We start from the raw sequence: 17,147 nt of genomic DNA, 5'->3' as shown, positions 1-17,147 counted from the left end.
TAGGGTTTAATGCTTCTTCAGTACTTTTCTATTAGGAGTGAAATGTTTAAAAGTCCATCTGCCAGCCTGTAGCGCTCCAGTTTCTGGCTTCCTGTAGTCCTCTAGAGCCACTGCAGGTGCATTCCTAATGTCATTACTATCAAATTAATGTCTTAACAAAGACATATTAAATCCTTCTTGGCTGATATTTGCATTTTGTTTTTCTTAATTAGAGACATATGTCACAAGCCAAAACACTGGCGGCTGTTTCATTGTGAACCTTTTCAGCTCCCACAGCAAAGTCACAACAATCTGTATTTAGCAGGCTCGCTCTGACACACACGTTTCCCAGCCTCCATGCGCTAACTGTTGCATATTTACTGAACTGATTACTATCTGATCCTTTTCAATAGTACAGCAGGTGAATGGTGACTTTAATTTAATGCCCGTCTTCCTTTGTTCATAATATCCAGCTAGCTAAGTGATATCTGTCGATATTATGGCTTGTCCATCTGGAATAGCCTACATTCAGATACAGACAGTCTCGTGTACATTTGAAACATGGATACAGGCATGACAGGATGAGTGCCAATTGAAGCATTGAGTTTCCATTTAGAGTTAGGATGAGAGAGGAGGTCTGAGTTTAGGAATTCCTCCGTAATCAGAAAAGAGGATGTCAACTGATCATGATTGAAAACATAATCTTGTTTTCTTGTATAAAAATGTAAGTAAACAAACTATTAACAGCACCAACATGAATGATTGTGTAGTGTTTATACCTTTATAGAAAACCTCCCAATCAATTTGTTTAATAGCAAAACGTTTTTACTCTTGGATGATGGATTATGCCTTTAAAAGGGTCAGCGATAGCATCATCAGAGCGACTCACCATGTTGAGTTTGAGCTCCATGTTGAGGACTCCTCCACTGTCTAAAACAGGCATCAGGTTGATGGCGAACACAGCGGCCCTGTCCGGTGGGATCGATATATTTGGACCAAAGAAGACGTAGAAGTGCACCGAGAAGGTGTCCAGCTCATTGCGCAGGGTCGGACGGATGGGCCAGCACTTGCTGTTGTCGGCTGTGGGGGCGAGGTAAATGATGCTGTCCTCTGACGTGTGCAGGTGACTGGTGTTCTGCGACACGCTGGGCAGGGACGCCACTGACAGCGTCTCAGACAGGGAGAAACCCATCGCTGTTCCAAAAGACTGAGGCATGTTCATGGAGGAGCTGGGCTGTGATTGGTCCTTCGGCGAATTGGACTTGGAGCAATCTAGCGAGAGGAGAAAGATGTCAAATTCACAAAGGAAATCAATCAAACTGATTCCAGTATGATGGATTTTCACTGGCTTGTTGCAGAAGCTTTTACAAATGCACCGTGCACCATCTTGTGTAGTGTAATAACAATCCCTATCCTAAAGTCAAACAACCAATCCCCTGCAAGTCTCAAACAAACAGGCAATAACTAAGTCAGTTATCTCACTTGCGTCATTATGCATGCTAAGCAACCAAGTCTTTTGCAAATGTTTGAAATGATACCCTTCGGCTGGCTTCCATAATGTAAACAGCGAGGTTCAGCTCCGAACACTGCTTTTTAATGAGACAAAGATTCACACTAATTGCAAACAGTATGCTTTCACTCAACACAAAACAATTCTGCAAAATGGTCATTGATGGCAACTGGCAGAGTACCATCACATACCGCCAATCCCCAAGGGGAAAGGATTTCAAAGGCTTTTCTAGCTCAGCCTCGTTTGCATAGTGTTGTCTCTGAAAGGGTTTGAAGTATTTTGATGTCCGTTCAGGCAGCTGAAGCACTCGTAAAAATACTGAAACACCAAATACTGCTTGCTCAAGGCAAATGTAACTTTGGTAGAAACAAGAAAAATCGATGTAAAATCAGTTAAGAACCAAATATGTTTATGTATGAATATGTGTGGGTGGGTGGGAGAGGAGGGGCCGTGTAAACATACCGTTTCATAAAGTTCATAATCCAAAGAAATGATTTATTTTTGATTTTATACACAGCACGACACATAAACTCTCTTTTGAGATACCTGCGGTGAAAATACTGTAAACAACAATAATAAATAATAAAGTGCAACCTAGTTTCACCACTTCCTGTCTAGCCAGCCACCGTGATATCTGTAAATTGGACTGAATTCGAGTAAGGGCACATCATTCTGAGACGACTCGTAACAACAATAACCAATAACAGCGAGAAAGCTTGAGAAGGTGAGGACTCCAGATGGTCTTTTCCCTAAACCTGAGGTGTTCTTCAATTCAAATCCACAAAAGGTCAAGTAAGATCTGCCTGGCAGGAAGGGGGAGAGACAGAGTGTGAATAATTAGTGTCTGTGTTGCCATGGTGACAAAGTGCACTGTACAGTGTCCAACGGAGGGAGGGGATCGCTACATGGGAGAAGACTTCCACAGATTTGTGAGCCATCCCTGTAGAGAAGAGCATAAAAAATATCTCCACTCTCCACAACAGCATGCAGCACTTTAGCTTGGTATCACTGCAATCCCATATGAATCCCTTGAGTTTGCGCTCCGGTCTTCTCTCCAACAAGCCTATTAATAGTCTGACCATGTCTGGCCACCGTTTCCCCATCAAAACACACGTTAAAAAGAAAATACATGCCCCTCACATGAGCATCTTGGGCACGTTTTAAGAGGTTTTTGCTTCAAAATTCCACCTAACCAACCTTTTTTTAAATAGCGCTAAGTTCTCAGGTTTATAAAAAACACCTCAGTATCGTCTTGAATTGCACATCGAAAGCAGCAGGAAGAGAACTGATGAACGATGCTGAATCTCGCAGATTGGGGCAAAACAATTCATTTTGAAATGGTGAGAGAAAAGAGTAATCTTACACATTACCTCTCAGAGATCATTGAATAAGTTAATAGGGCGAGTAAAACATTGCAAGTTATTTCCACAATTAGACGAGAAGCAAAAGTACCAGAGAGCTCAAACATCATACTTGACTTTAAAAGTAATACAATAATCCAAAAATAATAAATGTCCAACCTACCGATGATTGTTGCCACATTAGTGAGTTTAAATGCATTTAACAGAATGAATGTTTAAATATTAATATTAATTGTATACAGACACAGTTCTGTTTTAACTAATGAGTGTGTAAATGGTTGGATTACAACACAACTCTTAGGAAAAGTGGGAAAGTTAAGCTTAATAGGTGAATAGATAAAGAGGGTTATCATTTTCTTTTCAGTATATCAGTGTTTTTAGTTTGATGTTATGTGTTTATACAATGTAAAAAGGGAAGGCATTTTGCCGTAAAAGACACTCACCTGTGACCTGCACCCCGATGCGGAAGTAGACGTTGCTGTTAGTTAGATATCTCTCCACAAGGATGTAGTACCATTGTTCCCAGGCAGGTACAAGAGTGTCTAATTCACAGGGGCTCCACTCCCTGCAGTCGAGGGCACTTGAGTTATGCACCGGCGGCGCCCGCGCTCTTATCTTCAGCACCACGGGACAACTGTCGCTGCTCTTATTCTTGGTGCTGCAGTTTACCAGCTGAACCTTCACCTTTGATATATAATTGGGGATGAACACTCTGCACAAGCACACACACAAAGACACACAGAACAAAAAAACACACATGTTTTAGGCTGTAATAATACTATACACTATGTCAGAAGCACGTTGTAGAACAGCGATGTATATACAATGTATTCAGGTTCATGTTTATGAGATAAAAAACTGTATAAAAAAGGCCCCAATAATTATTCCTAGAAGAGAACAGCAAATAAATAAACCAAACTTTTTATATATTCTTTACGCTGAACGCACATAGTAATAATAATAATAATAATAATAATAATAATAATAATAATAATAATAATAATAATAATAATAATAATAATAATAATAATAATAATAATAATAATGACATTGACTCTCCATCCTTAGGCACATTCAAAAGATAATAAAGAACAGAATATAAATTCATATCCCTCTGCTCACAAGACCTGAGGTGACTTTTAGAGAAGAGGAAGTTAATAAAGATGCTCAGACGATAAACACACACTTGGAAATTGCATCTTTATAAAAATGAGAATGCAAGTTAAGCCTACAGAGAAGACTCCAAGGAAAATCATAAGAAACAGACGAAGAGGTAGACTGGGGAGGTACATTGTGCAAAAAAAAATAATAAAGTATTTTCTCTTTTGTTTCTTGGGAGCTCAGTTAAAAGACTTACTTATAAAGTGCAGATCTGTTATGGACGGGGATCATCTGGTCAATAAAGTATCCAGGATAAAGCACCGAAATCCCAATTAGCCTCTGGACGATGAGCTGAGGTTGGAACAGATACTGGCATTCTTCAGAGAGACCCTACAAACATAACACAGCAGTAAATGGCATTGTAGCAGTTAACTCACCACTGGTTTTTAAACGTTGGTAGGGAGGACATTAGATATCATTCACACTGGCTGAAAATTCCTAATGGACTTTGTGTGCAGAGCCTGTCAGCCTCCTGGATTAATATCACTCTGTCCTCCCTCTGCCTGCCACACAGCATAACATGCGGCCACTATTTCACTCATGTTGTTCCAAACCATTAATGCTTGATGTGCATTACTCTGTGAGATGAGCCGAGCAGACAGAATGACTTAGAGCCAGGAGGCTGTGCATTGTTTCTACACATGATCTGATGTAAACATTTGTTTTAAAAAGGAAAGGGGGTGTCTCTTGCACCAGATTCAAAAGGACAGGTGTGAATGCCAAATGAGGCCCTTCATTCCTGTGAGCCGATCACTGACCCCGCCTGCTCGAGCCACAATTACTGTGGCATGTCATTAGTCCAGGAGCGGCCGAGGTGACCCTTTGATTTATTGCAGCCTGTCAGTTGGACCTGCACATGTGTCTTGTAAAGCAAGTCGTGCTTTAATTAAGGCTCAACCAAAATGGGGATTTTAAGGCCAATGTTTTTACACTATAAGTGCAGACATCTTATGATGGCTTTAAATGTGACCATTTTCATGCCAAAAAAGATATTGGTATTAATTTATTTCCCCCAGAATTTCAGTCTTGGCAGTGTGTTAAAGCCTCTAAAACTCCATTTAGGCCATATAGCACTAAAACTCCCCATTGAAATCTGACTAATTGCATTACTTTGGCTCTTTCAGCCCGAATGACCCACTGAGACTGTGCAATTTGCAAAGGGAAGACTCTGGGGTATACACTGAGCCTCCACTTTATTAGGTACACCTAAACAATCTAATGCAATCTGCCGCAATAGTGCTGCAAGAAATGTAATGTAAAATGTGTTTTATTGAATTGCATTGCATTGAGTTTCGTATATAAATACTCTAATATACACATTATAATGAGACAGAAAGGAGCACCTCTCAATATACTTTTAAGACTCTCATAGGAAGGATTTATTGCAGGACTAATATGTTGAATGGAAATAGACTTTATCAGCTAAGAAACCTTAGTGTGTTTGATTAATAGATTAAATTACAATGTTTGAATTAGTAAATAATGTGTACATGATAGTAATAGTAGCAGCTTCTACAGACTGTTTTTAATAAGCCCTATTGTACTGACAGTAGACAATGCTGACAAGTATCCAGCATTTAATAAAAAGCTAATACAGCATGTAAAATCTAGAATTTAATGATCATCATAAAACGGTACGATCTGTTTAAGTAATGGGTAAATGAGAGAAAAGAAACCCTACAACCCTTGCTTTTATTAATATGTTACTAAAGCATCACCTTTACTCAGATACCAGATAGATTGGTTGCTACACTTTAATGAAGTCGCACCAATAATGGTCTAAAAGTACACAGATGGTTTGGCTGCATGGGTAAACATTTTATATAATTTATTACTCTCATCACTTCCCATTCATGTTCTCTTTGCATGACGTGCACAGACTTCTAATGAGGATATGATACACCTGGTGGCCTTGATGAGAAAATGATGGAAAAAACATGTGAATCACCAAATCAAATCAAATGTATTTGTATAGCCCAATATCACAAATGACACATTTGTCTCAGTGTGCTTTACAGACTGTACAGGTTACGACACCCTCTGTCCTTAGATCTTCGCATCGCACAAGGAAAAACTTCCTAAAATAAACTCACAATTAAAGGTTAAAGGGGGAAACATGGAAGAAACCTCAGGGAGAGCGACTGAGGAGGGATCCCTCTCCCAGGACGGACAGACGTGCAATAGATGTCGTGAACAGTAACCAATTTTGCTTTTTGTCTTATTAAAGACACTATGAGATAAAATAAATAAATATATTCAACAATTAGTTACTCCAGGTCAAATGATTCTCAGGAATATATGCTTGGATTAAATAATTATGATCACATACATTCTTAAACTTTGCGAAGGACATTCAAGCAAGCCGGAGAACATATAGAAATAATGTATTTGACAGTTTATTACTGCTTCTTTGTTCTTGGTTGCCAAATATTCATCCAGTGTGTTCAGTATTTATTATTAGTATTTAATATATTCTCTCCTGTTCGGCTTGCGTTGTTTCCTTTCTGAACTGATAACATCAAATCTTGGTTGATAAAAGGTTGGTTCAGAAGGCAGAAAGGGGAAATGGTATATTATTTCCATCTATACCGTGTGTCACTGGATGCTGCTCACATCTTAGCCACAGCAGCTTATATTCTCAGTGCCCCCAAAGCAAACCAATTATTTTGTACATGCAATGTTGATTGCAACTTGTGATGATATGTTTGATTGTTGTGTATTCCAGGTGCACTTGTGCCAGCCAGTGGAAACCTCAATGAAAGAACAACTGAACACCGTGCCAGTGGCAAATACATTGCCTGAAACGCAAATCAGCAGGCTTTTTTATGCGGCCAAATAGGCGAACATGATGAGATGAAGAAAACACTGTTCTGCCTCTTTAAGCTCTGCAGCACAATCAGGAATACTAATCCCAACCAACACTTACATCATTTCTATTGGATTTATTTTCTATTATGAAGGGGAGATAAGTAACCAATAAGAAAATATTTTAGATCTAGATCTCATTTAAGCTATATTAAAAAACACTCACACATAAATAAGCTTGAGTGATATTTAACAAAGCAGTGACACATTGTCTGCCCTAAACAGCCTAATGTTCATGTGATTTCCTTCTCCATGCTCGCAGCGTGGCTCTAGGGGTGGCAATGTTGCTCTGTCGGTCCACCACTGTGGTCCAGACTGACATGTCTCACATACAATTAGTGTATGGACTGTCATGAAATGTTGCACATACATTCATGGTCCTCAGGGGGATGAATCGCAATGATCCCCTGACCTTTCCTCTAGTGCAACCATGAGGTTGACATTTTTGGTAATTAGTGAATGTCTCAACAGCTAAAAGATGGATTGCCGTGAAAATTGGTAAAGACATTGAGAGTCCCCAGAGCATAAATCCTACTGACAGGTGACTTTTACCAAGCACCACTAGCATGTCAAAATATTCACTCATGCATTGAAATATATCAACATCTAAGAGATATATTGACATAAAACTTGTGCCGAGCATGTGACTTTTCCACCGGCATCACCATGAACTGGACATTTGTGATTTTGAGAATTGGATGGATTACCATGACATTTGGTTCAGCGCTTCATGTAATAGCCTAACTTTGGCCAATATCAGGTCAAAATGTTTATATTTTAATTTGCCCAAAATGAGTTCATGACTAAATACCTGCAAAGCTAACAACATCCCCAGCAGCATTAGCTGTACTGTTTAGTGCAAAATAGCTACTATTAGCATGCTATCACACCAGACTAAGAACGTTAACATTAAACCTGCACGTTAGCATTGACATTGCGACCATGATAGAATGCTTGTGTTAGCATTTATTTTAAAGCGTCACTGTGCCAATGTTTCGTTTATTAAGGATGAATCTGGTTGTTAACTTAAGCAGTAAAAGCCACTATATGGCTGAACAGACAAACAAAAGAGGGCCATCTACAGAAGACAGTTTTGTCCACTGTTTGTTTTATAAGTGGACCTCTAGAGGGGCAGTGCAGAAACGACAAAGTGACCAATGTTAACGCCTCCTCAGGGATTCATATTCTAACATGAAACTACATGTATATTTGTGATAAATGTTCAGGCTCACCTTGACTGAGATCTTGCCTTCATCCTTGGGTAAATGTGCAGCTAGGAACCAATCTCCAGGGAGCGGGCTGGTCACGTTGAACGCTCCTGTTGTACGGTTTGGAAGAGTCCAGGTGAGAGTCACAGCAAAGGATCCTGGGACGACTGTATCCCGCGGGAAGTGAGTGTACAGGGGGTTGATTACTGGAGGAGCCCCAGACCTGAAGTACCTATTAAACACAAAGCCAAACTTCAGTCCCTGTTAGGCCTTATGTTTCGACAAACAACAAAAGCATCTGCCAGTATAAAATTCATCCATAAGAACAGCTGACAGCATGAGCACAGATGGCATCTTCTATTTAAAATATGAAAAATTCAAATCCAAAACATTAATTATCATATCCAGCTCTACATATTTGAATGTGATAACCATGTCAATCACAATTTCACAGGCACACAGAAGAGTCACCTGAGATACCAGCTCTCATGACAAACACCATTATGATAGGAATAGACAGACAACATTAAAAGTTAAATGCAGCTAATGCTTTAACAGCAGTTCCCTCCATATGTCGAGGCTGTCAGTAATAGCTGACACTGCTCAGGTTCAACCAGCTGCTATAACCTTTTCCTCAAAGGTAAAGTGTACAATATTCTTGTTCTTATCTATTTATACCGTAGAGAAGGAGCAGACTTCAGCCTCTCAGTTTCTAGCTTTAACAAAATAGCAACAAAAGGAAGGCTTTAAGATAAACACAAGCGGCTCCAGAAGGAGAAAAAGACGTTGTGACAAGGTCTTTTTTCTTACACAGTCACATTGCGGTTTGGGCAGCTGTCTCCAAACGTGCCCCCTTGCTCCTTGAAGGTGATGAGGTTCCAAACGGCCATCATGGTGTCGTCAGGCACATTGAAGTGGAACAGCTCCACGCTGGCGAAGGAGTTAAAAGCATTCAGCTTACGAGGCGTGCGGGTGAAGTATTCAGTCACAAAAAGGCAATCTGTAGGGAACAGAACCAGAGCAAAGTCTCCCTGAATAATTGTGAGAATGAATATGAGGAATACATGTGATATCCTCATTTAGAAGTGTCTACTTTGATCAACAAGACTCTAAAGCCATGATTGCGGCTGCGAGGCTGTACTTAGGTGCTTTGAGTTTACCATGTGTAACCGTGCTACCACATTTACAATGACAATGCTAATGTGCTATTGCTAAGCAGCTGTAATGTTTACCTTTAATTAGTTTGAAGTGTTAACATGCTAATGTTTGCTCATTTGCACTACACACAAAGTTCAGATAAGGCTGATGGTAATATCATTAGTTTTGCTGTCATTTAGTCATAAACCAAAGTATTGGACGAATGGAAATTATGACCTGATTATGGCACTAGATGAAAAGTCATCAATGTATTTAGGATTCATCTTCTGGGAACAATGAGTGTCTGTACCAGATGTTGTGCCAATCTGTCGAGTAGATCTTAAGATACATGCTCACATAATAATTTTTGTCATAGGGAGTGTCTATGTTATATTTTTACAATGTTATTTATTCTATACAAACGACATCTATTGCACGTCTGTCCGTCCTGGGAGAGGGATCCCTCCTCAGTTGCTCTCCCTGAGGTTTCTTCCATGTTTCCCCCTTTAATTATGGGGTTTCTTTTAGGAAGTTGTTCCTTGTGCGCTGCGAGGGTCTAAGGACAGAGGGTGTTGTATCCTGTACAGTCTGTAAAGCACACTGAGACAAATGTGTCATTTGTGATATTGGGCTATAGAAATAAAATGTGATTGATTGATTGATATTTCACAGGATAAGAGAACACTTTGAACAACTGATGGCGGTAGATACAAAGTCATGAGATCCCTAAAGTCATTAGAATTCATCCTCATTGGTATCTGTTCAAATTTCATGACAACCCACCCAGTCATTTTCAAAGGATTTCAGTCTGAATCAAAGTGCTGGGCCGATCCACCGACAGACAGACCAACATTGCTATCCCTAGCCTTGCTGCTGGCGGGGCTGACAAAGTTGAGACTTTTGCTTTTTAAAGATTGAATCCCAAGTACAAACATTTTCCAATTTGTTAGCACTATCATTCTTGTAAACAGAACAGAGGCATAAGTAGTCTCTCTGCCTTAAGTCCATAATGACAAGCATCTCCTTGAACCCGACAAACTGCAGAGAGCTAGATCATCTAAATATGTGATCACAGACTTTAACTCCTCTTAAAGCAGCTGAGGGAGATGTATGTATGCAGGCTCACTCGCGTCCTGTATAATGTCAAATCCTTGGATTACATCCAGCAAAGGCTCTGCATATAAAAGCAGCAGAACAAGTGACAGGTGTAATCTGCCATATTACCTACATGAGCCATCCAGCTACACCCATTGGGTGGGCAAAATCTTGAGGAAATGGAGTGTGATTCAGTTAATTGTTATACTAGAACATACTACATTTACATAAAATATAGTAGAATATAAAGATAAGTAGAAAATAAAGAGGACAACGATGAGGCTTGATGTTTCACTGGAGGAGAATGTTTTCCACACTCCCTTTGTGTTTATGCATATCAAGCATTTCTACCATCTGTACTTTGAATACCTGTGGCGATGTCATTTACTGTTTTGTTTCGTTTTGGGGGTAATTTATCTCACCTGCAATTGGTACAAAAATAGTAAAATCTCATAAAACTGTTTTAAGGATGCAATGAAAGCCTTTGCCTCTAAAACAGCACGAGCCCAATTCATTTAAGAGTCGCAGCGACACAGTAAGCGAGCACACTGTACTAAGGCTGTCATTTGCAGCCGCATGGTTTGCTCTTGCATCTGCTTTTACCTTGTTGATGACATGGAGTAAAGAAAACCAAGCGACCCTCTATAGTATTAAGGTGCTGAGGCATAAAGGAAAAGGTTTTCTTGAATGTGCAGTGTGTTCTATTGCGTGTTAGGAAAAAGAGAAAAATGCTGTGCTCCTCTCCCCAACACTATTACCAGCCCCCAATACCCGCACTGGCTCTCACCTATGGAAGCAACCTTGAATACTAAAGATGCAGAATAAGGAGGCAGAAACTCAAAAGAATGAAGCAATCTTGCTGTCAAGAGCTAAAGCTTAATCCCATACAAAACTCTCAGACTAAATTTCACTCTCATCCCAGCCTTTCTCTACTCCTCTATCAGCGTTATATGTGAGCCTTCTTTGCATTAAGGTTCCTCTTTGCAATTTCATTACAGTGATGCCTGTGACTGAGGCTTAGGAGAAACTAGTTCCATGTCACAGACTGAAGTGCTATAACTCAATAGGTGGAGCACGGCACTAACACTGCTGAAGTCCCTCTGCAGCAAGCCTACTGTATGTTCTGCTCGTATGATGAGAAACGGACAGACTTCTTCACCACTAAAATGTAATAATGTACTGTAAATATTTGATTACTTGCTAGTCAGACAGATGTTTGGGTGGAAAAGGTCAGCAATGTTGCACATCTGGATATTGTTATGGATGGTGCAGTATTCAAAAGCAGTCTTTAAATGAGGATGAATTGTGCATCACCACTCCCAGTTACAATACACTATTATTACATTAAAAAAATAAGATTCCATACACTGTAAATCAGTGGTTCCCAAACCTGTGGGAATAAATAAAATCTCATTACTGGTACGTAAACATTTATTTTTACACTTTTATCCAATTGTGCTTTTTTTTGTAGTTTTACTTCTTCAGCATAGAGAAATAATGCAAGTGTTTACTTAAGGGAAAATCACTCTTCCATTGAACTGCTCACAAGTCAGTGACATTTAAGTCGCAAGTAGATGTTGCTTCGTATTAACCAATGTTCTACATAGAGACGTCTTGGTATATGGAAATGCCTGACAACACTGTAAGCGTTGACAGTGTGCAGCAGATTCATGTTGTTATCTTCAGTAATCATTTATTCTCATACACACCTGTCTGTATAAAGGTGTGCAAAAATATGTTTCTGTTACTTGTTATTTATGTCAAGGGTCTGTGATATTTTGAAATAGCATTTTAATGGTAATTGTCAAAAACCTTGTGTTTCAAATGTAGTGTGCAAGGTACATTCATATATTATCATATATATATAATATATAATACTACTACTACTACTATATATTAGGCAAAATACAGGCTACATTTTAAAAGGGTTGTTGTGTCACAAATTAAATGCATGACTGAAAACAACATGCCAAGTTATTATTATAAAAATAGAAAAATAAACGTGCATCTATTTTTAAACCGCCTCTATGTGGAAAAAAAAGATTCAGTAGAGGAAACGTCTCAGTGACAATCCAGCAGTCACACATTGTGACTGCATTGAAAGTGAAGGTGTAAACACGCCAAAATATTTCAATGTGCTCGTTTATTTGCCAGCTAAATAAAGACATTTAAAGATAAAGGCAGCTCAGTGCTTACAGGCGTTCTTACAGGCCGTTTCTGCATTCAGTAATCGCAGTAATCTTCAATGAGCGCCTCCCAACTACTGTTTTACCCTGTTAGAGGCTTAATACAGGCATAATCCAGCTTTTTGTCATCTCAACTAGAGACTTATCCTTGAATGCTTAGTGGGATAGTCTTTAAACTTTATTTTTTTGAACAGCGTAGGTAAAGGCTGCTTCTCGAAATGCCTCTTCTATTAGCATGATCTTGTAGGATTTTTAAATAAATGTTAAAAATGAATGAAAGAAAGAAGAACCATCTGTAACAACAATGACTGAAAAACTGAATTTGGCACACACTGGCCATCAACTCCCACTTTTGGTCAAGCACACTATCCTAACTTGATAAACTGATTTCTTATCGAGACAATGAACATTCGGATAAACAAACAAAAGCATTGAATTCTGCAATTCAAGACCCAATTCTTAAATATGACTTTGATCCCTTTTACTGTGATACTAAAAAGAGAACCCTAGTAATCCAGGAAAAATAAGATAAATGGGGACATTAAACTAACTGACTTCAACCAAGTCCAAGAATATATCAACACCGATGGAGAGAAACAGCAACAAGTCTGTCAGGGGACTGCAACATCCTCAGACAGACCTTTAAGGTCTTCTGTGACCGCAGCCAGTACAGCGTGTGCTGAAGGTATGGATTCATTGTTGTCTCACAATTGAGCTCTGAGCGTTTTGTTTCACGCCTCTGTCTTGAAGTAGCAAACATGTCTTGGTGCATGGACACCAATAACACAAGGAAAAAACGCTCTTAATGGGTGTCTACATTAGATTTTCTTATTTTTAAAGGTAATACATATACAGATTGGAAAATATTTTGTACTTGTTGGTCACATTTTATGATAAAACGAGCCAAAATCAAAGGGATTTCAAAGGTTTATCTTAAATATGGCCACATTATTCAAGTAATCTGTCTATTTTCAAGTAGGCTAATTTAAAAACAGGGAATAACAAGGTTTAACTTAAACATTGCCTTATTGCCTAATGAATTCAGTCATATTTTTGCATTTTGCCAATGTGTCTTAACTTGTCTTTGCCTTTTTTTAACAAAGCAAAACAAAGACAAACAAATACCAAAGGCTACAACAATGAAAGCGTCCAGCCAGATGTGTTTCCTTGTGGCCACATTCAGCTCTCAGTATCGTATCGTACAACCTATAGCAGCATATGTCAATGTGTTGCGTGCCATAATTAGCAGCAGTCTTCCCTATGCGTCACGTAACTGAAGCGAGTCTGTGTGCATTAAGAAAAAACGGTAGTATTTAGTGTCCGAGACTAAAAGCAGCATCTGTGGATGTTTAGGAGAACTGGATTCAACCCGCAAACTGGATCCGATGCTGCCGCTGCTGCTTCTGCTCTCTGGGAGGTTTTCAGCACCCCCGACAAAAGGAACAGCTCCCCGTGAATCAAAGCAACACACACTGAATGGAAAGCACTCACCTCCAAGAGCGCTCAGATAGTAAACAAGCAAGAGGAGCCTCGGAGGGCTACATCCTGAGCTCAGACGCTCCAGTTGCCACATCGTTAAAATCTTAAAATTGTGTGGAGGGCTACAGCCCGGGTGCAGTTCTCAGTCGCTGTGCGGGTCTACATTTTTTCCAGGTTTTTGCCAACGACCAGCTGTTTGTGCATGACGTAATTCAGACGACGACGGGACAGCGCCTCCCCTTTGGCTTTGATTTGACAACCTCAATATGTCGACTTATTTCATTGGACCTCCGGCCCTGTCAGTCCGGGGACGGTGCAGACGTACATTGCACCACAAGGTTCGTCACTTCGGCGTCCACCACACACACCACACACCACACAGGGCCGAGCGACAGGCTGCAGCCTCTTCACCCAGGAGCCGGAACACAAAGTCGGGGCTGACATAAAGCATCTGACCTGATCTCATCATGTACAGCCCTCTGAACTCAGGAACATCTGTGTCCTGAGAAATATTTATCTTGTAGATAATTGCAGATTCTTCTGCATTGCAGTTAATTTGCAACAAAACAGATACTTGTGTTTAGACCAAGATTACTAGTTATTAAGAAGTTGGAATCATTAAGCTTTTTCTTTATATTTTCATTAGGTTTTCCTGTGTCTACTTAACAGCCCAATAAACATTGTTTCCAACATTGATCGAACCTGTCTGTGGTAAGTGAGGACAGTAACGATTACAGAGCAGCACCACTCCCAAAGCTCAAATAGCTGTGTTTGGATTTCCGTTGTTTTATAAGTTTGGTGTCTAATTGACCCCAAATGTAAAGTAATGTCACTATGTAGGACAACATGGTAGCCTACTTTTCTTTGCATGCAAATGACAAATGGCAAAACAGGAATATGAAATGAAACGTGAAATAACTGTTGTAAACACTGTTTTATGGTATTTTCTTTGTATTTTGTCACTTTCATCTAATATTCAATATTCCTATCAAAGGGATGGGTAATACATATTGATCATTATATTATATTATTTTATTAAGGTCAGATGAAAAGAAAGAAAAGTTTGAATTATTATTTTAATAATATATATATTATAACGCACAACAGTGGGGTATGCGTAAGCCCAAACAATGAAGGGTAAACTAAATAGACCAATCAGGACATTAACAGAGTTGCACTGGACTAAACATTTGATGGTATCAAAATTCCATTTTTGTTATCAAGTTTTATTCTAATTGAAAAGCAAGGCATAACTGTTCTTCATTAACTAATACACAAATAATTTAAAAAAGATGTTCAGTAGGTGATTGCAGACTCCTTTTGGGGAACAAAATATTTTTCACCAATGCTCACATCAGACAATAATCCATTTCCCTCCAGGAGCTGGACATTAAAACTGACTCAAATTCTCAGTCATGATTATTTTTAGGCTGTGGGGTGAATTCAAAATGAGTCATAACTGTCCAAGTAGATCTGTCAAGAGAGCGAATGAGCTCCTGAACCAGGTCGGGTACAATTTATTTGACATAAATGAATCATTAAACTGAATTGTTCACACTGAACTAAGAACAAATGTCTAGGTTAAGAATGATAAGTCGGTTGAAATACACTTTGTGACACATTTTTTGCTGACCTCAAACTAACCCAACTCACAACACACTTGTATTTTTGGGGTAAAGGAAGGTAAGCGAAAAAGAATCATATTGAAAACAGAGTTTGTGTTTTGTTGAGTGCAGAGTTGACACCATTTAAGGCAGTTATTAAATCCCATCACATCAACTGTAGTCCAACTAAAAATCAACAAAAGACACCAGGTAAAGTACATGTCGGTGACCGGTCTATGAACTTGTTGATAACCGGCATACGGTCGGTAGCAAAGTTAGAAGTGTTCTTCAAAGTTGTAAAGAATGCCAGATTCCCTAGATACCACGACCTACGCATAGCAACCCATCTTGTACATGTGGCCTTGCCATCAAGTGCTGCATCAATCAGCTCAGCTATGGTGAATACTGCTCCATTGTGTCTGACTGAAACGGCCCAGCGTGTTTTTAGCTGCAGACATTATAATCCCTAGAAGGCAGTGACATTTCAAAGATGTACAGCACTGATACGACATGGACAAACAAAATTGAATTTGAAGACTAAAAGTGGTCCTTGTGGTCCTGTAAAAGGGTCGTGCCAGCTTTGACACTTGTCCCTTTTGAATGTGGAATTTATGGTTTAGGTTCTAAGATATTAAAGTTTGGACACACTGGCTGCACACAGCTGTTAATGAGAGCATCTCTCCATCTGCCAACCTGTCCAGATTGCCTTTTTAATCCAGTGTGTGCTGGGGAAGGCTGTCATCCTCTAGGTTGTGAAGTGTTGTACAACCTCAAAGACAGAATACTCAACATCAAATGGAAAGTTTGTTATATTCTGATGAGACAGAAAGACAGCCTCATCCTTTTGTTAAAGACCTGGAAGACACCCATTGAGTCATCACTACAGCAGCTAAGAGCAGTCACGGTCAGAGAGAAAGGTTAGGTCATGAAGAGTAAAATCATACATTTTCATAAACCTGATTAACATACATTTCCATGGTCTGTTTCTTTCATCAAACACCTTGAAAACATCCACAGGAAAAGATTTTTGCAAATCATTAAATCTCAACATCTCTGGCAAGTTTTTCTAACTTCAATTAAATCTCAAAACTTGTAATACTGGATCATGCTGTTTGGTAATGAACCCACAGTGACATTTGGTGGAAGAGGATGAAGCATAACCAGCAAACCAGTTTTTAAAATTGGTGGTCGGAGGCGGTGTGTGTGTGTGTGTGTGTGTGTGTGTGTGTGTGGCGCACACACGGTCATACACAGAGGAGCATGAAGGGCTTCAAGTTAAGCATTTTAACCAGCTGGCTTCATAGGAGGACGTTCAAACATTCAAATCCACTGCTGCACCTAATCCTCGCACACCAAAAGTTCTATGGAGGAAATAATGTAACTTGTTGCCAAAGTGAACTCAGATGGTCTACTATGTGAGCATACCAACTGTGTGCAGCATGTTCATTTCAAGAGATAAATTGACGCAATGGAAAAGAGGGAGGGAGGGGGAGAGAGAGACAGGGTGGCCAGCTGGTAAAGTTAAGCACTCTTCCTCAGTACACAGCACACTCTGCCTGCAG

At 39.5% G+C, this 17,147-nt stretch overlaps 1 protein-coding gene across 1 annotated transcript in view; it reads right to left on the bottom strand.

Moving 5' to 3' along the window:
* tmem8b (transmembrane protein 8B) overlaps positions 1-14,156 on the bottom strand; it is a 33,178-nt gene extending 19,022 nt beyond the window's left edge. Inside the window, exons 1-6 of the mRNA XM_029440770.1 lie at positions 13,994-14,156; positions 8,895-9,084; positions 8,109-8,316; positions 4,208-4,341; positions 3,294-3,562; positions 869-1,251 (exon numbers count right to left, since the gene is read on the bottom strand). Coding sequence (XP_029296630.1) covers positions 869-1,251; positions 3,294-3,562; positions 4,208-4,341; positions 8,109-8,316; positions 8,895-9,084; positions 13,994-14,075 — 1,266 coding nt within the window. The 5' untranslated portion in view covers positions 14,076-14,156. The remainder of the gene's footprint in view (positions 1-868; positions 1,252-3,293; positions 3,563-4,207; positions 4,342-8,108; positions 8,317-8,894; positions 9,085-13,993) is intronic.
* Between the last annotated feature and the right edge of the window lie 2,991 nt (positions 14,157-17,147).

This window comes from Cottoperca gobio, chromosome 9 (genome assembly GCF_900634415.1).
Source record: "Cottoperca gobio chromosome 9, fCotGob3.1, whole genome shotgun sequence".
Lineage (NCBI taxonomy): Eukaryota > Metazoa > Chordata > Actinopteri > Perciformes > Bovichtidae > Cottoperca > Cottoperca gobio.
The sequence above is the reverse complement of the archived record's forward strand: the minus strand, read 5'-3'. Positions and strand labels throughout refer to the sequence as shown.